The sequence below is a fragment of the Solea solea genome, chromosome 9 (assembly GCF_958295425.1).
Source record: "Solea solea chromosome 9, fSolSol10.1, whole genome shotgun sequence".
NCBI classification, from domain to species: domain Eukaryota; kingdom Metazoa; phylum Chordata; class Actinopteri; order Pleuronectiformes; family Soleidae; genus Solea; species Solea solea.
The window spans coordinates 12,258,713-12,281,174 of record NC_081142.1 but is presented as its reverse complement, the minus strand read 5'-3'; the positions used below and the strand labels follow the sequence as shown (position 1 = coordinate 12,281,174).

The 22,462-nt window shown below is 38.1% G+C and overlaps 3 protein-coding genes across 4 annotated transcripts in view; 1 reads left to right on the top strand and 2 right to left on the bottom strand.

Annotated features, from left to right (window-relative positions):
* psmd1 (proteasome 26S subunit, non-ATPase 1) overlaps window positions 1-15,766 on the bottom strand; it is a 28,326-nt gene extending 12,560 nt beyond the window's left edge. The window contains exons 1-17 of the mRNA XM_058638671.1: window positions 15,595-15,766; window positions 14,600-14,643; window positions 14,317-14,390; window positions 13,469-13,638; window positions 13,094-13,302; window positions 12,597-12,740; window positions 12,238-12,464; window positions 11,962-12,022; window positions 11,730-11,858; window positions 11,553-11,641; window positions 11,388-11,466; window positions 10,939-11,112; window positions 10,572-10,683; window positions 9,986-10,182; window positions 9,465-9,560; window positions 8,882-8,946; window positions 1,122-1,236 (exon numbers count right to left, since the gene is read on the bottom strand). Coding sequence (XP_058494654.1) covers window positions 1,122-1,236; window positions 8,882-8,946; window positions 9,465-9,560; window positions 9,986-10,182; window positions 10,572-10,683; window positions 10,939-11,112; window positions 11,388-11,466; window positions 11,553-11,641; window positions 11,730-11,858; window positions 11,962-12,022; window positions 12,238-12,464; window positions 12,597-12,740; window positions 13,094-13,302; window positions 13,469-13,638; window positions 14,317-14,390; window positions 14,600-14,643; window positions 15,595-15,610 — 2,001 coding nt within the window. The 5' untranslated portion in view covers window positions 15,611-15,766. The remainder of the gene's footprint in view (window positions 1-1,121; window positions 1,237-8,881; window positions 8,947-9,464; window positions 9,561-9,985; window positions 10,183-10,571; window positions 10,684-10,938; window positions 11,113-11,387; window positions 11,467-11,552; window positions 11,642-11,729; window positions 11,859-11,961; window positions 12,023-12,237; window positions 12,465-12,596; window positions 12,741-13,093; window positions 13,303-13,468; window positions 13,639-14,316; window positions 14,391-14,599; window positions 14,644-15,594) is intronic.
* Window positions 2,058-7,040, top strand: htr2b (5-hydroxytryptamine (serotonin) receptor 2B, G protein-coupled). Its single transcript, XM_058638672.1, has 4 exons — window positions 2,058-2,600; window positions 2,945-3,555; window positions 5,455-5,655; window positions 6,043-7,040. Exons 2-4 carry the CDS (start codon window positions 3,294-3,296, stop codon window positions 6,999-7,001), a joined length of 1,422 nt encoding a protein of 473 aa, XP_058494655.1. The 5' UTR covers window positions 2,058-2,600; window positions 2,945-3,293; the 3' UTR covers window positions 7,002-7,040.
* Window positions 15,767-17,804: 2,038 nt separating the features above from the next.
* On the bottom strand, window positions 17,805-20,593 carry LOC131466184 (uncharacterized). Of its 2 annotated transcripts, none has more exons than XM_058639373.1 (3): window positions 19,755-20,593; window positions 19,091-19,204; window positions 17,805-18,815 (listed from the first exon to the last, which is right to left on the bottom strand). In XM_058639373.1, the coding sequence occupies exons 1-3, from the start codon at window positions 20,494-20,496 to the stop codon at window positions 18,718-18,720; spliced, it is 954 nt and encodes a 317-aa protein (XP_058495356.1). In that variant the 5' UTR covers window positions 20,497-20,593; the 3' UTR covers window positions 17,805-18,717. The 2 variants fall into 2 exon arrangements, with proteins under 2 accessions (XP_058495356.1, XP_058495357.1); XM_058639374.1 differs by having other exon boundaries at window positions 19,759-20,593.
* Between the last annotated feature and the right edge of the window lie 1,869 nt (window positions 20,594-22,462).

Here is a 22,462-nt window from a genome sequence, read left to right as displayed (position 1 = left end):
CATACAGAACCAGCAGCACCAATGATGTCCGTCTTATTCAGTCATCTCTGGACTCAAATGTGAAACAGGCATGATGACAAGATACAGCCAGAACAAGAGGGCCGAGTCTGACCCAATGTCAACAGGAAGCTAGTTGCTTACTTTAAATTGCTGTTACAATATACATTAATGAAGATGATAGCTGAAGCATTTAGAAGGCCTTTGATCAAACTATGTTATTGAAGAGCAATATAGTACAGCATCATTAAAGTTGACTAAAGTGACAACCTTCACCCAGCTACTTCTGCAGGGAGCAACAGAAAATTAGTCCACACTCATCAGCTACCTCAAATAAGCCATAGACACAGTTGCTTTACAAGGTAATTGTTGCATGGGTGACACACATATAAACAAAGCAACAAAAGCACACGGGATGAATTAGGAAAAGATCAGCAATGATGCTTTTGTAGATGAAAAAAGCTAACTAAGCTTTTATAGTACACAGTCTTACAAAGGCTATCAATTCTAAAAAAGAAATACTCCAGACTTCAATTATATTTGTGTAGTGCCAAATCACCCTGCAACCCTCACATGGAGGATAAAGCGGTTGAGGTTGAGTGAGGGAGTGCCAAATCATGAAATAAAGTCTCAAGGCACTTTCCATAATAAGGCCAACATCTTACAATATTTTGGAGAGAAAGGGAAACCCAACAAATCACACATTGCCCTTAGTGTCGGGTGAGAGAGGAATTCCCTTTCATCAGGATCAAGAAGATCAAAAGGCCCTCTTCAGATCTGGTATCTACATCTGCGTAAATAAATCACAAATGGACTGATCGAAGAACATCTGTTTAGACTTGGCATTGTGCCTCTACATGTGATGACCAGAGAATGGACCTTACTTCACCACTCTATTGCAAAGAGTGAGAGGGTGGAGTAAGGTGAAGCAGAGTAAGTCAAGGTGTCCCAAGCATCTCAAGAATGAAACAATGTTGTTCATTGGATTCCAAATGCATCCTTAAAGTGTCTTGAGTGCATTCAGACTCAACAGTCTGTCATGCTTTCTCATTGTTCTAAGTGGGCAGACAGAATAACATTGGTAGTTTATGCTTCGGGGATAAGATTAAGGAGGTGGCACTCACCTTGTTGCCTGTTCCAGCACAGCAAATGCCCAGAGCCATAGCAGCTCCACAGCGAACATGAGGGTTGTAGCTCTCTGACAATAGAGACACTACACTGGGACACTGCTCTGGGGTCCTGAAGAGAGATAGATAGATAGACAAAGAAATACAGAAATTAAGGACTAAAGTAAAAAAATACAACATTAACTATAGTCATTTGATGGGACATGTTTCTTATGCCAGTCTTTGTTTTCATTATCTGCATTTAGTGAGCCTCCAGCCTTAGACACAGTGATTTGCTACAGTTTTTCTTGAACATAGTCAGAGAATAAAATAGTCAGAGCAAATGGAAGAGAGAGAAAGTAAAGAATAGTGAGACAAGTTCTCTTTTGTACAAGTGATGTTGTTGTAGTATAAAGAGATTACATCACTGAGCCAATTCAAGCTAAATCCTTGGCTCAAGACAGACTTGTAAATTCTGTAGCTCCAAGTAATTTATTTTCCCCAATGAAGTTAATTCAACAGGATATTAATTAAAAACTGCAAAAAGGGTCTACGTTTATCTTTTTAAATCTATTTAACTGAAACAGTCAAGATAATTGAATAGCATTACAGGGGTAAAACGAAAAAGCAATATTGCTACACAGACATTTAACATGTCACATACAAAATATACCTAATGTAAATTTTACTATAGAACAACATAAAAATAATATTAAGCAAGGCATAATATGACATGGTTATGTGAAACCAGGATTAAATTTAAATGAACATTGCAGGCTGAATATAATGAGCTACTGGACTACAAAGTGAAACTGCTATGGAGTACATACACCTCACAGGCACAATGAAGGTTTCTTCCCATACAATAATATTCCTCCTCCAACCAATGGTTATTTGCACCAAAAAGAGGAGAGACCAGAAAGTGACAAATAAACAGTGGAACGCCTGTGTTGAAGGAAATTACCTCCCAGAACTGCTGGCATGTTGCCAGCATGAAGACATTCATCTATTTTGCACAAAGTCTGACTCACAGATATGACGGTGAGGAGGGAGGAGAGTATGAGAGAGGGGACAAGACGGGAGTGAGTGTGAGCAGATCACAGCCTGTGAACAAGAGGCTACGGCTGAAAAGGAGAGAAAGGCAGACGAGCCACAACATCTGAAAGTTTTAAACCTGTGATCGCGGTAGGTGATGCAAAGCAAGACTGGGGGTTCTTCCAACATGTGGAAGCAAAACAAATTCCACATCATGGACTGCTTCAGACAAAGACAGATTTAGGTTGTGTTGCTGAGGCAGGGTATTCTCTGTCACATTCAAACTTGATGGAAATACAAATACGAGATAGAGAATGTTGAAAAAGACACGCAACTGGGTGGTAAGCTAAGACTGAAACGCATTGAGTTTTAAGGTGGACATCAGCACAGTGTTGCTTCAGTGTTACCAAAAGCTTGTTGTGGAACAGATTTGAAACATCAAAAAGGAACCTTCAGGAGCAGGTAAGAAACATTTGTAATTTATGCCATTTCACACCATTGTACTTAATTGATCCAGACAGATACTGAGAAGTCGTGTGCTTTTCATCCCAAAAGGTTTTCAGGTCATTTGTAAACATTTTATAAATGAGTTTTACAGTTCATATAAACAGAAATGGAAAAAGCATGTAAGCTATTATATCCATTTATTTTCCATCTTAGCTCATTTCTTTGCCATAATGTGAAAACAAATATTTAGTAATCATTAAGACCACTTCATCTGTAAATGTAAACATTCCTCATTATGTTACCATCATTCAGACAATTTCAAGCAAATGCATAACAATGTATTTATATTCCTTTCACAGATGCATTTGTTTTTTAAAGAGGAAGCACTGAATGGCAGTGTCGACAGCCTGAAAAGTGACCTCTGGTAACATTTATCCGTGGAAATATTAACCATGTTGGATTACTGCTGGCACTGGAGTTCATAGCATTGGATCTGTTCCAAGTGGATCCTAAACTGATTTTCTGCTATTCCTTTTAATTTTGTACACTGCATGAAGGATGACACATCCTGCTCACTGATCCAGAGCTGTCCCACACTACCCTTTGCCCTTGCCTGAAGGACCCAGTGACCATGCTGGCCGAGTGTCTAACACCAGAAGGATCAGAGCCCCAACACACGCTCAGGCCGGCTGTAACCTCTGCAGCACCATGTCTCAGGCAGTCTTGGAGCCATTTGAGACAAACAACACATGTCCAAGAGAAGAATCTGAGGTTCAGTTGAAATGGGCTGCCTTGCTAATTGTCATGGTCATCATCCCCACAATTGGTGGCAACATCTTGGTCATTCTTGCTGTGTCCCTTGAGAGGAAGCTGCAGAATGCCACCAACTATTTCCTGATGTCGCTTGCTGTTGCTGATCTGCTAGTGGGTCTCCTCGTAATGCCCATTGCCTTTGTCACTGTCCTTTACAGTAAGTTTGGTGATCTTGTGTTTAAGAATCTGATATTATCTCTGAAAGAAAAAGCCCAGATCTATTCCTGACAAAATGTAAAATCCACTTTAGAGTGACTGGTCCCAGTCCCGATAAAAGACCTAAGAAAAACAGCAAACCACTCGTTTGGGATACGGACATAACCAGCTGAAGAGATTCAACAATTTTCCATTTAACTGGAATAGCACATATCCTTAGTTTCCTTAAATAAATCTACCAAGGAAAAGAAGCCAGCATATTTATAGGCAGCAAAGGAGGATGAAAATAGTTTGCGAGCACCATGTGATACAATCGCTACCATGTCTAAACAAATTAGTTAGATGAAATACAAGAGATGGTGGGGAAAAAACATGCTTCTTCCTCTTACAGCTGCACAGCTTTGAATTAACAACTAAATGTGTGACAGTATTACTGGGAGAAAAACATACAATAACCACTTTCAAATTAGTTTCAGTGCTATTTAAGTACTCCTGCGTAGGAAATTATTTACATTCCCATAGTCTGTGTTTATGTGCCAATACAAAAACAGACTTATAACATAGCATATTGTATATTGTCTGGTAACTCAAACTGAGTACAATGACCTGCATCATAATTACAGTGTAATATACAGTGTATTCAGATAAAAGCAGGAGATATTGTAACATGAAGTTATTTGTAGTTTATTTTTTATGGATGGTAGTAGTTTATTTTTTATGGATGGTTATCACAGTGTAAAAAGTCAGAATTTACTCAAGATGTATTTATTTATTTTAAATGAATGTGCTCTCTTACAGATACTGGAATAGACCGATATCAAAGCTGGTGAAATTTCAACAATAATTTATAATTTGGTTTTCTTCATTAAAGAAAACATTTAAATTTGCAGAGGTTAACCAAAGAATATCACTGCTCTACAGCATAAAACTTCCCAAGAAAATGTATACAATGTTAATACGTTGCTCATTGTAATCCTTAAATATAGAGACAAATATATGACAGGATGACAGGCATCAATTAAATGTATGCAGACAGGTTCAAGATCTGATTTAATCCATTTAAATCTCCGCTGTGAAAATATTGCACATGGTGACAACAAAGTGGTAGGTATACAGTATTGCATCCCAATTTATTAAACAACCAACATAGTCAAAGGTTTCACATTTACTAACACTTACCAGCAATACAATACACACTTTTCCTGAGCTCTCTAGTCACTTCTTTTATAAAAAGAGATTTGGGTCTGAGGATTTTTGTACTGTGTGATGCAACACATAAAAGATATTCCTTTCAAGTGAAACTTGATAAAACCTATCCAGAGAGTCTTCTTTGAGAATGAGTAGAGAATATGTCAAATAGGCTCACTAGAGGAAAAAAGGTATCACTCGAAAATTCCACCAAGTAGGAAAAGAGTGGTACAAGGAAAATAATGTGAGGTGGCATAACAAAAGAAAATTATGCAAGTAATATTTCCGACTACAGTCTTTTGCTATGCTAATGGCTGACGGGAAAGAAGCCAGAATAATCACCTGCCAATTCTATGCCTGGAACAAAAAATAAACACTACCGTTGAACAGCCATCAGCACATTTACATAAAGAGCTTTTAACTCCATAAACAGTCAGTGAACCCTCCTTTCCAGTAAATTCATTCCTCAAAGAGATAAACAAACACCAAATTTTTTGCACGGGTACTACTGATATCTTGCCATTACAGTACACCTCCCAAAACCACCATGTATTATTTTTTTAATTCTAAGAGGGTTATATATTGCAATCTTTATTACTGCTTGTGCATTTGTTATCTGTGGAACAATCTCACAACCAATTTCTAAAAAGAACAAAAAGACAATAGTTAAAAATATCTTTCAGAATTAATTTTTTTTTCATCTTTTCTTTAGACTCTGGCTGGCCTCTACCGGAATTCCTGTGCCCCATTTGGCTCTTCCTTGATGTGCTGTTTTCTACTGCGTCCATCATGCACCTATGCGCCATTTCACTGGATCGCTACATAGCAATCAAGAAGCCAATTCAGCACAGCCAGTACAAATCCAGAGCCAAAGCGATGGTGAAGATAGCGCTGGTGTGGCTCATATCCATTTGTAAGCGCATCATTAAGATTTTCTTACCATATACTCCAGAGAGCTTTGTGGCAGGCCTTCCTATTTAGTCATTTCTCAGTAATATTGTTGACCGACTACCTGTCAACTTCACTACAGACCATATCTCTTTAATTTATTTTGAAAACAAAGAGATCCTGCAAACAGAATGTGCCTTGTTAATTTTAACACTAATTTAACTGAACATGTTTTTAGATCTTTGTTACCATCATCCTTAGGAACTGAAAAATTCTACAAGATTTTTGTGTGATGAAAAACACTACTGTAACTGGTGTTGAAAATATAAAAAGCAAAATAATGCAACCGTTATTAGGTCAATTGTTTTTCTAGCGACATTTATGAATAGTAACAGCTGTTGTAATTTTCCAGGTATTGCAATCCCGATTCCAATTAAGGGGCTTAAGAACTACCATCTTCCCAACAACATCACCTTCAACAGTAACCACACCTGCCTGCTGAAAACCGACACCTTTAGGGAGTTCATCATGTTTGGTTCTTTGGCAGCATTCTTCATCCCTTTGACCATTATGATGGTCATCTACCTGCTCACTGTCCAGGTTCTGCGCAAAAAGGTTTATTTGCTCAGGTCAAAGGTGACTCAGCGCTTGAGCCAACCAACTGTCCTCACAGTTTTTCAAAAGGAACAGGTTGTGACTTCAACTCAGGTTGAGCAACTGAACACACTAGACAGAAGATTCCCCAAGATGCAAGAGAAATCAGATGCAGCCACAGCAAACTTTCCTACAGAAGGTGAAATTAGCTTTCGCCGAATGTCAACAATGGGAAAAAAGTCAATGCAGAATCTGAGCAATGAGCAGCGTGCCTCTAAGGTGCTAGGCATTGTCTTCCTTCTGTTTGTTGTAATGTGGTGTCCCTTCTTCATTACTAATATCACCTCTGTGCTATGCACTAGCTGTGATGTTGACGTAATTGGCCGCCTAATGGAAATATTTGTTTGGGTAGGTTATGTGTCATCCGGTATCAACCCATTGGTCTACACTTTATTTAACAAAACTTTCAGGGAGGCATTCACACGTTACATCACTTGTAATTACAAAAGCTCTACTAGTCGCGGGCCAGGAATGCACCCAAGGGCTTCAATTACAGAACGGACCCTCACACGGATCTCATTCAAGTCTTCCATGGCAGAAAACTCTAAACTATTCATGAAACGGGGGATGAAGAATGGAATTGGAACAGTGAACTATCAAAGTCCAATAAGATGCAGACAAGGCCCTGTACAATCATCCAGTGGTGTTATGTTGGATACAATGCTTTTGACTGAAAATGAAGGTGGCAAGGTAGAGGAGCATGTTAGCTGTGTGTAGAGTGGTTTGGAAAATGTGAAAATAAAAAAATAAGTAGCACTTGAAGTGGATCAAATTTGTAACTACATTTAAATGACAATATGCACCAAGTACCAAAACTCAAAATTGGAGGCTGCTGTTCACCTTGATCAACAAATCATCCGAGGCCAGAAGTGCACTCTCTCTATACAGCAACAAAATCTAATCTGTGGGATGTTTGCTGATATTTGTTTACGTTAGTATGTTTTCTTATAACAAAAGCTAAACAGTGACACCCTCTGAAGTATATGCGAAGCAAGAAAACTCATTGAACACACAAGCAGAGGAAAAACATTAAATTAGTTAAGACCACTAGACAGAAAAATGTGAGAAATAAAGACACACTATGACAACCTGCAAGCGCTTATCTATACAGTAAATACAGTGATTTACTATACATCCCCTGCAACAGACACATGCATATAATGCATTGCACTCTTTAAGTATTAAAGTATTTGCTCGACTTTAAGTGCTCGTTTCAGCCAGATGTTTTGACATGTTAACAAGTTTCCAAATAAAAGACTGTATATAAAGAAAGTACAAAGAAACAAAATAAATGGAAACCTTTTTTTGTTTTTAAATAAAATATTGCCGTCTTGCTGAAACAGAAAGAAAACTGTTCTGTCAACCAGTGTTGACAACAATAGGACACATATCATGGAATATCTGAAAATGCTGGTGTTTTTAAAAGGGACTCCATGTATCTGAATATGTGTGTGTAAATCTAAAACCCTTTTGGCGAATGGACAAGAAACAAATTTGCATATCAAATGCAAATTCTACAATTCCTTTATGTTTAATGATAAAATAATACCTGATCTGAACATACTTTAAGCAAGAACACTACAGTCACCAAAACTAAAAGGGATAATTTGCAATATTGAGGTAAGGTTAATATAGAGGTAAGGCTGCATACTATAATCATATGTATGACCCACACATCACCCCTCCAAGCATGTTGGGGAACCTAGACAACAGGCCCCCATTCCAGCCGGTTTGATTATCTGGGATGCAAGTACAAAAATGGCTTGGTATAGGCTAATTCTTTTTTGAAGGTGATTGCATAAAACATTTAAGAATGTTATATTCCACTGACCATATACCACCTGAGATCCTACATACTGGACCTTTAAACAGCTTAAATTCAACTAAGTCAATAAAAGAAACATCTCAATAATGTGTTTGGCCAAGCCTATCTGAATTTAAAGAAGCAGGAAGTATCAATTAAGTAAGAAACGCTCATCTATTATGCATCTTAAAAGTGGATGTGTGGATTTATCAATTAACATGGAAAGCTGAACTAACTGAACTGCTCTCGTTCAGTCTTTGTAAACAACAAACAGTTACACTACAGTGTATCAAACGGCTAATCGATCACACAGAATATCACATAGCCTTTTTAGGCCTTAAAAAATGTACACCAAGATATTTGTGCACTGGTGGGCTTCTCTGTTAAACGTTGCTCTGGTGTCTGATGCTAAATCCCTATAAACAGTCAGTGTGTGAGAAAATGACAAGAATGTTTAGCCCATCTCTAATGCAGGATATGTTCCATGAAAACCACAAAGTCACTGCCTGTTCTAGTCAATAGTGAATCGGCTTTGTCCTATCGCATCATGTTAATGTATATCTGCCCAGCACTGCCAAATTAATATTAATATTAAAGGTTGATTCGGGGCACCAGAAATCCAAACAAGAAAAGTACAGCCCTCCAGTAAGTTAGAGGGCTGTAATGTAATTATAGAAAATACAATGAGAACAAACAGTTTAAAAATCACTTCTACATGCGTCCATTTTCTGAGGCGGTGGATATAAAAATAAATAAATTATTCCTCGATCAAGTAATTATGTCTGGTTCCTACCTGAACAAGATGAAGCCGATGGATTCAACAGCAGCCCTTCTGACATCATCATTTACGTCACTCACCTTAATTGAGAATAAGCAAAATAGTCAAATAACCAAAGGGGACATTGAGACACATCAAATCTCTCAATTAACAGCAACAATGTACATGTTCCTCCTCTGTGGCTCAAATTATGATGCACAAATACTACTATCAGACCATTTAAATATGTGTATATGGCACCATCTACAGGACAACATGTTGTCTTGTCAAACACTTCTGCAAATGCTGCGTTTGCATATGGACAGTCATGCTGGTCCTAACAATTGGCATCAGTTGTAACAAAGGCTTTGAAGATTTAATGACTTAAGAGCTTCAGTCACAGCTTTATGAATAATTATGGAGAACATAATTCCTGAAGCTGAGTCGTTTCAGGAACATTTCTTACTTCAACCAGAATGTGCATGATTTAACTAAGTAAATGTATTGAACAATAGCTTCAGCTTTGTAGCCCTGGCTCACAGCATCTACTTTAGAGTCAACATGATAATCCTGTCTTCCAATGAAAGACTGTTGTAAAGAAATAACAGGAAACACTCACAGCGACATGTAGTAGACGTCGAATTGCCTTGTTGTTCCCAGAGCCACAGTAGGCCATTCCCACAGAGTACATTCCAGAGCGCCGCAGGATGGGATCCTGACATCAACAGTAGGAAGAAAGCAGAGCATTTGTGTTTGGATGCATAACAGAGATCAACATAATGTAAGCCATGTCCCACATCCAGCTCTTACAGCGGAGTCTCTGGCAGAGAGTATAAAGCAACAGCCTACCATGTGACCGAAATACACAAACAACCTGGGGTTGTACAAGTACTTACAGGACTCAAGCATGAAACATTAGAACTCCCTACTGTAAGGTTCACGGAGTGCAAAGACAGATTGTTTAGATATTCTCCCAATCTTTTCTTTTAAAGTCATTCATTCTTATAACATTTGCAAGTTATACATGTAACAATGTATAACTTGCAAAGTGCCACAAATATAATCAGTTTTCATTGTTGTTAGAAGGTAAAATGACTGACATCATTTGTACATAATTTGCTGTACTAATTTTATCTTTACCTTGTCTCTGCAGAGGCTTTCAATGAGGGCATCAGCCTCCTCCATACGTCCATACATGACCATTGCAATTCCTACTGCCAAGCCACGCAAGATCTTCTCATGCTGCGTTTCCTGAGCATAACCCACCATGTCCTCTATGGCCTGAGCCGACTTGGAGCCCAGCATAACCAGGCCTAAAGCCAGGCCTGCAGCTTCACCTAAAAGGTTACATTGGTAATGTCAGGATTGTTAATTTTGGGTGTCCCGTTATAGACGTTTACTAGGGTACAGTACAGTACTACACTAGATTACACAGCAAGTCATATTAGAGGTAAAAGTTAAAATTACAACTTTTCACATACTGGCACTTTAGTCTCTACATTTGCTAGACTATCCATTCTTTCAAAAATTTAATTTGAATGCTAAGTGCTTTTAAATTTTAACAAACATGAATAAAAACACTATAGGATCAAAAACAAAATGTTTAAGTAACTGAATAGTCGGAAGTGATGTTTTTTTGTTTTTCTACAAAGCTGAATGAGAAACAAAAAGTAGCTAGTCTGCTGTTTCGATTTTCTTTTACAAGTTTTGTCAATGTCCTACACACCAGTGACAGCATCATCCTGGTACAGGTTGGACTTGAGGAGGTCATAAACATCTTGCCTGGCTGTGCCCAATGCAGCCAAACCAAGGCCGAGGGCACCACCATGACGGACAATCTGTGCAAAAAAGGGAAAGGAAAAAAATTTAAATAAATCAAAAGGGAGAAAAATCTTCCAAGTGACAAAGTGATTTTAATTTGATGCTGGTTTCTACACACAACTAGCCAAAACTTATGAGTCTAAAAAAAAAACAGGATTTAAGATTCTACTGATGGCCCTTTTTTAACACTGTACTATATAAATCTAGATTATCAAAAACCTATGCAGAGTAGTACAATACCCAATCATTTTAAAATAATCAAAAAACCTCACATCATTACTAGCGTTCTTGAGCTGACTGAGCAGGTAGTCAATAATGTCTCCCCCATGGTTGGCATGAATAAGTCCCAGAGCATACAAGCCTCCTCCCTCCTGGTAGGCTGAGCCGGGGGAGGTGTCTTTGGGCAAGTAGGTGGCCATTAACTGAAGAGCCTCTTTCTCATGCCCCTGAAAAACAGAACATGTTATGTTATGTTATGTTATGTTATGATATGATATGATATGATATGATATGATATGAGATAGAGATAGAGATAGAGATAGAGATAGAGATAGAGATAGAGATAGAGATAGAGATATATATATATATATATATATATATATATATATATATATATATATATATATACATATACACATATATATACATATACATATACACACACATATATATATATACATTTTATTTGAATTATATCATAATTTTAGTGGCATAAATGTACCTTGTGAATGACACCAAGACTTGCAGTAGCTGTGAACTTTGCCCAGTTGGTGGCTCTCGCGAGCCATTCCAGGTTTTCTCTACAAAAAAAAGGAAGTATGTTTCTAAGCCTCACTAGGTAATCTATAAAAGTCATAGTTCCCTATTTTGTTCTGACAACATTTACCTGAGGAACTGGTCACTTGTTGTTCCAGTGTGCATAAAAGAGTTGGCTATTACTGTAGCTGTGTGGCACACTGAATTTCGGACTGCATCCTAGAGTGACAGAGGAAATAAAAAGTTCAGGAGGTAGCTGAAACAGCAAATTCAATCATCTGACCATGTGAATGAAAGCCTATGTTACCTTTGTGTTTTTAAGAATCATTAGATCTGTGTTGTTATTCCGGATTAGGAACTGCAGGTGCAGCTCTATGGCCATTTCCCCACTAAGGATTTTGATCATCTTGGCGTTCTGGTCTTTGGGCTCATCTTTCTACATAAAAAAAGGAAAGTGAGTAAATGAAAAGTTGCTCTATTTGGACAAAAAAAGACCTGGTTAACAAAAGTGATGAAGTACAAAACAACAAAGAGCTTACTATTTCTGCTGGTTTTCCAGCAGGTGAGCTGCCAGCCTTTTCATCTGTTTCCATTGCATCACTGTTAAACAGAAAAAAATACTTTTATGGGTGCTGAACAGCCTCATTACAAGTAACTTCCCAATTTAACATTTACATTAATATGTCAGATCTGTCCTAATCCTACAAGAGACATTTTTATAACAACATTGAATACTCATTTCCAGTGAACAAGAGACATAGATTGAGGGTTTTAATCTTGGTTTTAGTATTGTCCTATTATCTTCTCATGCCCACCTGTCTTTGTCAGGCGTAGGTACAGTTCCTGTGTTTGTAGAGCCAGGGACTGAAGGAATAGGTGTACCAACAGTCCGCAGGTTCTGGATGACAGAGGAGAGGAACTGCTGGCTGGCACTCTCATACAGGTCAAAGCAAATTTGATAAGCCATCAGCAGGTTGTCCTCCTTCACTAGTTTCTCAAGGATATCACTCACAGCCTGTGGATCATCCAGGAATATCAGGCACTAGACAGGAGAGGAGGGTAAAGAAAGGGTGTGATTTTATTTTTAAATAACATTTCAGTTCTCTAAAATAAGTTTCCACACAATAAAAAACTGTGTAGAGATACTATTTTGTTTTGAGAAATTGAGGTTTACCTGACAGACATTGATGAAATCCGGCTTTTCCAAATTCATGTAGAGCTTCACCAACACACGCAACACCTCATTACGGAATTTCTTGTTCTGCATCAGCGACATGCAAACCTTCAGGCTGTAGGCAAGGAGCCCATTCACATCATTCTGCATCAGAAGACAAAGAAAGAGAAAGACACAATTACCATTGCGTTTCAAACACAGGCATCGTTCTGGTTGGTCAGCATCAGTAACCAAAATCTAGACTCTGATGTGAGATAACATACAATAGTTGCATGAAATACACAATGCATTTAGGAACACATGGAAGCCAAAAAAGGTGTACTCTGCACAAATAACATAAATGTCTTAGATATCATTTACAAAACATATTCTAAAAGTTTTAATTGCAGTCCTGAAAATTCTCCTTTTTTCATTTCAAAACATTTGTGCTTTGTTGGAACAAGGCAGAAGATGTTTCAAACTAATCAGTTAAGCTCTCGGTGAAAATAGCTGCTCACCGATTCCAAGATGGTCTTCTCAAACATGTCAAGGCGCCTGGTCTCCAGGGCAATGCCAATGGCTTGCTTGTACTTGTGATCGTCAAGGCAACGCAAAAACATCTTGTTGACAATGCCCTCGAGGCGGGGGTCAATGCTTTTCTTCTCCTCATCCTCTGGCAGCTCTGCATTCTCAACCCGCAGCTTAGTGTAGTGGTCGATGCACTTGGCTAGCAGACACAGAAAACAAAGATCACAATGTTTTTCCAGAATTCAGCACAGTCCAAGCTCTCCCAGGGCAAGAAATGTATTTTTCCATTTGAACCATTTCCTTCACAATGTTAGGAGTATCGCAGTAGGGTAAATGAGGTCAAGTGCTATTGTTTGACAACTTACCAATGATGGTCTCCACATATTCTGAGTCATCCGTGACATTGAAGAGATCCCCAGCTCCAAGAGCATAGTTGAGAGACTCTTCAAAGGCTCCGAGGTGGTAGAAAACCTTAGAGGCCACCAGGGCAGCAAATTCTCTGCTTCTAAATGTCTCATCCTCATATAGGACCTCACTGTGAGTATATAAACAAATGGTTACAATGTATGGATGGAAGAGCAATATATTTAATTTACTATTAAAAGGGCATCGTGCATAAGATTTAGGTGAAACTTCTATTTGGCAGAAATAGAAAATAGAAAGAAGAAAGCTAAAAACAATTATACTGATGTTTACAATTGTACAATAACCTGACTGTAAGAATCGCAGGCCTTCTCTATGGAGGCTACAATGTTGGATAATTGTGTATTTACAAACAAAACTTTTGGCTTTTTAATACGTGAAGGCTACCATAGGTTCTCCCACATGCTTGGAAGGAAAGGGTGAGACAAGAGATATTCAACTGCAAAATTCAACTTAATTAAAAGATGTTGATCCATCCTACACACTGCACCCTTGAATGCACTGCATGTGTATTACCACATCTGCATAAACTACTAGAATACACATAGCACAGTTTGTGTCATAAAACAGTCTTGACAGAAAAGACTCAAAACTACTCAATTATTCACTACTCTGCATCTCCAATTAGAAGTGCCCTGCTATATTTTATTTGCATCTTTATTTCAATATGATCTTAAGCACTTGCCATGCTTTGGTTAGATTTAGAGGAACATACAGACAGCATCTCATCATTGGCTGAGGTAAAACAATTTAGTTATTTGTAGTTCAATCTTACTGTAGTAGTACTTACATTTTATCTACTGATCCCGAAATCTCAGCCCAGAAGTCATTCACAATTGAGTTTAACTTGTGCAGAGCAAACTCCTGTAAATATAAAATGATCATTTAAATAATTGACTTGTCAGACTGAATCAGTTTCCATTACTTAGCATCAAAAATATATTTCCAACTATAAGAAAATCTTCATCTTAATGAAACATCATGAAATCAGTGTTCTTGTAGTAATAAGTAAAAACCACACTCATAAGCAACAAAAAATGTTTTACATGACATCATATTATACCAGGTCTTACCTTGAGCTGTGGCTCCTCCTCATCAAGGAGTGAAATAACTCCAGCTAAAATGAAATTAAAAAAAATATATAAATGATTTTGAGGTTGAATTATAGATTGCATTGAATACCAGATGAAGGTATTAGTGGTTTATTGAATACAACTTCAAGCATTTATCCATTTAATAATTTCTTAGCACCTCACAATGATTGGCAAGATGGTGTGCAAATGTTAGGTTGGCACCAAACACTGGTCTTTTTCACAGTCAATCATCATTCAACTACCTACATATTTATAATTTATACTCCCCTGGCCAATGAAGTGAGAATAATTGGGAACACTAAGAGTTTGGCAAAAAACTAAGTACAGATTACTTTATGTAAATATTCATTGCCTTTCCTTTGCAAAAATCGCCTAACATTAATAATAAAAATAATAATAATAATAATAATAATAATAATAATAATAATACATCACATTTATATAGCGCTTTTCTCGATACTCAAAGACGCTGAACATTAGTTAATACGCTAATTAAAACCCTTGAGGAAACCGATAAATCGAGGTGAAAACAGCTAATATGTATGTCATCACTTAACCTGCAGATGTCACCCAATTAATCAAGAGAGCTAGATGTATTCAATTATCTCATATTGATTGAATACAATATTGAAGGAAATTGACCGCCAGGTGAATTTCATTGAAAGATTTCCTTGCAAACGGTTGTCATGTTTTCACTGTAATGAATGTGAACTTCAAAACCGCAGACATATCAATAACTGATAGCAACAATGGTACTATAAGTTAATAAACATTTGTTGAAACGTATTTATGGAAACCATCAGCACTTCACAGTTAAAGCGTCTTTTCTTCCTGAATAACGTGTGTGAATTTAATATCTGTCACCGGTAAAGGGATGACTTACGGCTGCTGCTTTAGCTATGTGACTCAGCTAAATCAATGGCAGAAGGCTAAAGCAATGGCTAATAAAAGAAAAACACGTTCTGCTAACTTACCGGCAGATGTTAACATGGTTGGCTCTTTATTTCCTCCTCAGCCACAAAATCTCAATGCGGCGGTGGAAATTCGTGCGTTCCTTTTGTGGGAAAACAACAAGATATTATACGAGTTTTAGTCACAGTGAGTCAACCAAGCTACTGCTAACTCCTTTTTGTCTACAACCGCAGGTCCTCTACCAGAGGACCCCCGGTGTGCATGGCCTCGACGTCGCCTGACTAAAAAGACACACGGAACAAGTTTATAATACAAGACCCACGAAACTTCAGCCGTTGGACCAACCTTTATTTGCGTTACAACGTGAAAAAAACTGTTTCACAGCTTTTCCTCGCAATTAAAATGTTTTTTCGTAGAAATAATAACTCATATTAGTTATTAATTTTTGGACAGGTTTTTCTGTGTACTACCAATATATGCTGTACGCACACCGTATAGGTATGACTAGTTTCTAGATTCGCTATTTCTTTATTACCGTGTTTTTATTTTTTAATCAATATTGTAAATCTTACAAAGGTTATATGTCTTACCAGCTTTTTGTTACGATTAAAATTGTCTACATGTTCCAAAGTAAAGTAAATTTAGATGGATACGATCAGACCAATGTAAATGTACTAGAGTCTGGTGCAGCTAACACCGAAATCCCTTTTCAGTCTTTGCATGTAAGAGTGTGTTGGGTAGAAAGAAGCATTTTAAAAGACACCTCTCTAACTTTGTCACTGATACAGGTCATAAGTGGTAATAGCCTAACCTTTACCCCCAGCAAATATTTCCAGCATATTAAGAGCAGTATTTCAAAGAAGAAAGAAGGACTACATGTAATGACAAACACTTTTTCAAATTGTTGAAAAGAATGATGGATTTCCTTGTTCATATTTGTACCTTAAGCAATAGAAGTTTCAGTTATGTCAAATAGACTGGGTACATTGCCATTATGTTTAGAACGTTGAAAAAGAACAATGATCGAATGACATCAAAGACAATGTAACAAGAATTCTGGGGTGTTGAATAATTATAGAGTTGGCTATGTTGTTAAACCATTGTTGTAGAAAGAGTGTTTTATTTTTCCACAAAATGTATCTGTTGCTCCAAATCATAAATATATGTGGAGCAAAGCTATACTTGTAAATCAGGTTCAAGGATCATAACCTTTGCTTTTGTAATGAAGATATTTTGAAGGGGAATTTTGTGAACATTATAGTTACATAACAATTAAAAAATGTAAACAACCAAAAGAGGAAAATAAATAGTGGGGAATAAAACACCACAGAGCAGTTTAGATTAATGTAATGTGTTGAAGTGAAGAAATTGAGGCCACCTGCATCATGTTTGTTCATCAAAACTGATTTTTGTAAGTAATCGGTGCAAATTCTTTCAACAAAATCAAATAACATTTTATCAGATTTGCATGTGTGATGATCTACATATATTGACTGAGCAGCATTATGTTAATCTGGAAATACTTTCAGCTTTAAAGAGTAAAATCCTGTCTATAAGGATAAATCATGTAAAAGCCATTGATTGATTTTCCCTTTAGTTTTTTTTTTTTGATAATTGGGCAGAAATTTTTGGTCGCTCTTTGAGCTTTATTTTTGTCTATTGTGACACTTCAGCATGACAATATTTTAAAGGTCATAATAAGCTTTTTTTCATTTGTGAATTTATCTATGAGACTCATAGCAAGGGATATTTGGGAGCTGACCTTTAAAAACAAGGTTGGATCATCTGCCAGTTTAGTGATAATGGTGAAATGTCTTGAGGATTGCTAGATTTAATATGTTCACATGTAGAGTAATTAGTTTTAATGGTATAACAGAAGAATTCTCGGATTGTTTTAGTGCTTGGTCCAAGAAGTTATGCTCAACTGTGTCAAAAGCCTTAAAGAAATGTAGAAAAAATAAGAAGCTGTCGTCAGTGGTTAAATGTGAGTAATCAAGTATGTATAGGACTAGTCTAATATTATTAGAATTGTGTTTATTTGGCATAAAACCTGATTGTGTTTAATCTATTATGAAGTCCAAAACAAGAATTAGGGCCAAAACTCTATAGACTTTATAGGCACCGACTGTAGAACATCAAAGCATATTTGGCTGACAGTTTACCAGAAATAGTTGGGCTGGCTTACTGAAAACCAGGTGGTGACCGTGCATATAGTGAGGTGGAAAAGATAATCCTGTTTTTCATGGACAGACTGTTAAAATCAAACAATAAATAAGCACAATATTTTTTTTATTTATATTAACATATCATTTGTGAACTATATTAAAAACATATAAAGTAAAGAAAGCAGACATCCCTGTTATTGTTGAAGTGATGCTTTTGATAGTAGCACACATTCAAGGCACAATTCCTGATTAATGACAGAAAAAAAACATTGCTGCATGGCTGATAAATAAAAAATAAGCACTTGGTCCCTCCCCAGATCACAGTTACTCTTGTTCTCAGTGTAGTAAGTCCAGTTCTTTCACACCAGAATACCATTTGGCTCCAGATATGTTGCGTGATAGTTATACATACATGGAAAACAAAATAAAACAGTGAATACATAATTAAGAACACTACACTAATATTAGTGAGAGCCTCCCTTTGTTGGAAAGAAAAGGCTACGCAAATCCTTCATGTTTGGGTTCCTACTAGAAGCTGGAACGTGTCTACATCACGTAACTTTCTACATAAATGCTATAGCATTCAAATTGTGCTCAACTGGTATTAAGAGAGCCAAATCTGATAAGAATATATTTTTCACATAACACATGAAGCAGCCACCAATTAATGTTGTCCTGTAATTAAACTGCAAAATCATGCAGCTAGCCATTTTGCAGTCTGCAATAAGCTCACCTGCAAGTCTCTATTTTAAGGAATCAGTTTGTACAACTGAACTGCTCATACACAGTAACACATAAACTGGAACTCCCTCTGGGAAAAGCTATTGTGCACGAAGGACGATGAGTAAATCAGCAGGATGACATTTAACAAAATATATTGCTTCAAGCCAAGAATCATGTTTCAGCAGTGTAAATGTTGAGCACCGTGAAGAAACACCGTCAGTGTTCTAGGGCACTGAACTTTTTGTTCACAGTGAGATTGTGCTTCGTGAAAGCAGCCAGAAGTCACATGCACCAACATCAGCTGTCACCTCCAGCTGGCTCTTTATCCACATAGTGCCCTACAGTCATGGGACTGGTTTTCAGTGGTATACCCTCCTCTGGACTTCCGGTGTCACCTGAAAAACAAATAAATAGAGTTATACACAGCCATTCATTCTGCATCATTCATTTTTTTGCACTGTGCCACTTGAAGATAAACAGGCACTATTCTGACATGCCCTGATTGCATTCTGGTATTTTGAGGCTGATCTCTTCCTTGTTCTTTATTTAAAAGCATAACTAGGGATCACCACTGCATGAAATCTGATTCAAAGTGAACAATACAGAGTGAACATGAAAGAAAAGAAAAATAAAAGAGCTCATGAAACTCAGTCAGACTATGTGTAGATACCTGTTTGCCGGTTGGTTGCTGGGTTGTGTGTCTGGCCTCTGTCTCCTTTTCTCTGATGCTGGAACAAACATCGGAATGGCCAGAAAAGCGAGTTCCCTCCATCGCTGGTATTATCTTTAAGGCAATTATAAAGAATTTAACAGCTTGGCAGCTTATCAAAAACACTGGTTGTTTCATGAATGTTCCCATTGTTCCTGAGCCTTTGCACCCATTCATGCAGCAGGGAAATGTGTGGTCTTGTGAAAGTCATGGATTGACCTAAATAACTATTTCTGCAGGAACAAACATTGACTTTGCCAAGTAAACTACAACATCAGGAGCAATTTATCCCCTAAAGATATGGCTCTCTAAATGTCTGGTGTATATCAGGATTGTATTCTTTCTAATCTCACTGTTTTGAAATACTGGTAATATTTTGACACCAGTTTCTGTGTTGTATTAAATACTATCGCCTAAAACTGTATATGCATTTAACAGTTTTCTGAAAATGGATCATTTTGGGGGGAAAGAATATCAATACATCAGAATCAGAATATGTACAGTAGCGCCAATACACAGACCACAGGAAGTTCAAACTCCAAGTTAAATTGCAGATTATGATTAGGGTTTACAGCACACTGGATTAATCACACACGATTTGAACACTGATAATGTGTTATTACACCTGCTGTTTGAGATGAGTGAATAACTTTGCAGGCATTTCTCTTGAAGCCGAGCACTTTGGACTCTGTCGCCGGGATGAAGCAGTCGGTCCATATCGTGTCTGCCGGATGTTTGCGGAACACTGAACGGATCAGACGCTCCAGGAGCTGCGCACAGCGACGCACTTCGGCGTCCTCCTGTCTGCCGTGGATTAATCCGATCAAAGCTGGTCGGGCGATTCTGGCACGCTTCGTGCGCGCCTTCACGTCCTTCAGGATCTCCTTCAAGCACACCTGGTTGGAGTTTTTGCTGACAAATGTCTGTCTGAAGAGGAAGACGATGACGGGGAAGTCTATCACTCGCTTCGAACTGTAAATGCTTGTACCCATCGCCGCTGTCCTCTGAACGGTCTCCTTGTCCCCTGTCACCGGGGAGACTTTTAAGTCCACGTCCTCGGGCCTCATCCCTGTCGTTTGACACTCATCCACTTGTGACTGGCTGGAGATGTGGTTCTCACCCGCCGTGTCCTCGGCACTGCCCGGGTTAGATGTGTGTTGTTGTCCGTTGCTCGTGGCACAACTGCTGCCGACGTGAAACACGCTGCGTATGAACTCGTGCAGTGTCCCAGTGTCGTCCTCGTCCACCTCTTTACTTTGACAGACATCAGAGACTAAATAAATCCTCTCTCTGCCGCCGATCCGTGCTATAATCTTCTGGAACTCCCTCTCCTCCTCGGGCAGCGTGTCCTCCACGGAGTCTGCCATCCTTGCGCAATTACGCGTGCGCGGGTCTGTTTTTATTGACAGGAGAGCGTCAGGCCACTCACAGTAGCTGCTGCAGCTCACTGACCGGCGAAGTGCAGGGAAACCTCGGTCATCATGACTGAAGAGGGAGGGACTAGATACTCAGCGTCTGCTGCTATTGGCTGCTTGACTTCAGTGGGCAGACTGAACTGTCAATCACTGCATTCGACACAGATTTGTAGTTAATGTTTAATGGGTAATTACACACACAATATTGTTTGAGGCCTTCACATCATAATTTTTGTTAAAAAAAAAATCATGCAAAATGAGGGTGTCAAACTCATTTTAGTTCTGGGGCCCTTTGTTGTACAAAACATGTAATGAACAACCTGACATTTCCTGAAAAAAATAACAATATTATGCTTAATTTACCACACGTGCATGACAACTTACAGATCACAGTGGATCTACAAAGGGACACGACATTTAGTTACAGTGATCTGGAACTGAAAAATATAGTATTTCTATGGTATAATTTGCAGAACTTTCACAAATTCATCCTTCGGGCCGGATTGGACCCTCTGCTGGGCCGGTTCCGTATGTTTGGGACCCTGGTGTAGTTATTTTTCATGAATTTCTCCAAGGATTCAGTGTTTGGTGATGACATGTCAGGGTGAAGAGGTCACTCTCTTAATTCCCACTACTCTCATGGAAAAGACTCCCGTCTTCCCTCCAGTGTTGTAGATTCCTGGCTTTTCAACAAAACAAAAAAAAACAAGCATTTGTCCAAACAATGCTCCCCCCCACCCTTCAGGCTCATACACCACCTAAATAGTCAAGTTCAACTTGTTCCTCCACTGCATCAGAGGTCTTTTGAATTCTCCTGACTTTAATCCTTTAATCAGTGGCTGCAGTTGAAAGGTGCCGTCAGTCAGAAATGCCACTTCCCTCACAGAGTAGAGTAGTGATATAATTAGGTTCAGCTGCTGAGTCAGCATAGCCTTGTTGTTTACAGATGAATGTATTAAATGTCATTGTTTGATCAAAACCAACACAGTGGTTTCAGCCTTTGACCTTTAGACTCTGTAATCATTGATTAGTTGGGCGGTGAGTTCGTTTTTTTGCCTCCATGCTTTTTTGCTTCCATTATTTTCTGGAACACATTCTGTTCCTGAGGAAACACCAAGACATATTGTATGTGTTTTAAAAAAAAATCTAATCATTTACTGACCTCTTTGCCAAGGGAGAGGAGGAGCTGAGGGTCCAGAAGCTCGCTTGGACCACTGAGCGATACACGAAGACCTAAGCGAACTTCAGAAAGAGAAAAGGACAAACACACACACACAAAACATTTTTGTCCATAAATATAACAGAAAAAAATGGTTTGGAAGTTGATATCCAGGTCAGGGGTGAACAATTATTGTTGGACACTGGGTTTAAACTGATTTTAGCCTTTTTGTTTTGTTTTGTTTAGTTATCAATATGAGAATGTCAATCACAGGCTAAAGACCGTATGTTTATGCTTCCATATAGTGAGTCAAATCTGAACAATTCTAATACATAGTGCCACGATGTCTCTTCTTGAAAAAATAAGATAAAGCATTTCATGTAACAAGCAATAATAATACTAATAATAATATAATAAGCATCATCTCATAGGTCATAGTTTTCATTAAATATTTTTACTGTTCCACGATGGACTGACTAAAGTGATGTGGGCAAATGTGGTGGTTGAAACCTGCCTCGTCATAAAACACTAAATATTTATTAGCTCTTACTGACTTCCCCCCACTATACAAACACAACACAAAGATGGATCTGTTGTGAAACACACGTCAGAAGTAGCACCAAATCTACAATTTATTTTTGCCGCCATCTGGAGGTTGAAAACTGTACTTGATCTATTTTAAGTTATACATTTCAGTGTTTCGACCTCTTGAGGGGAGTATAACCATGCTTTTGATGTAATGTGATGCACAGTACTGCT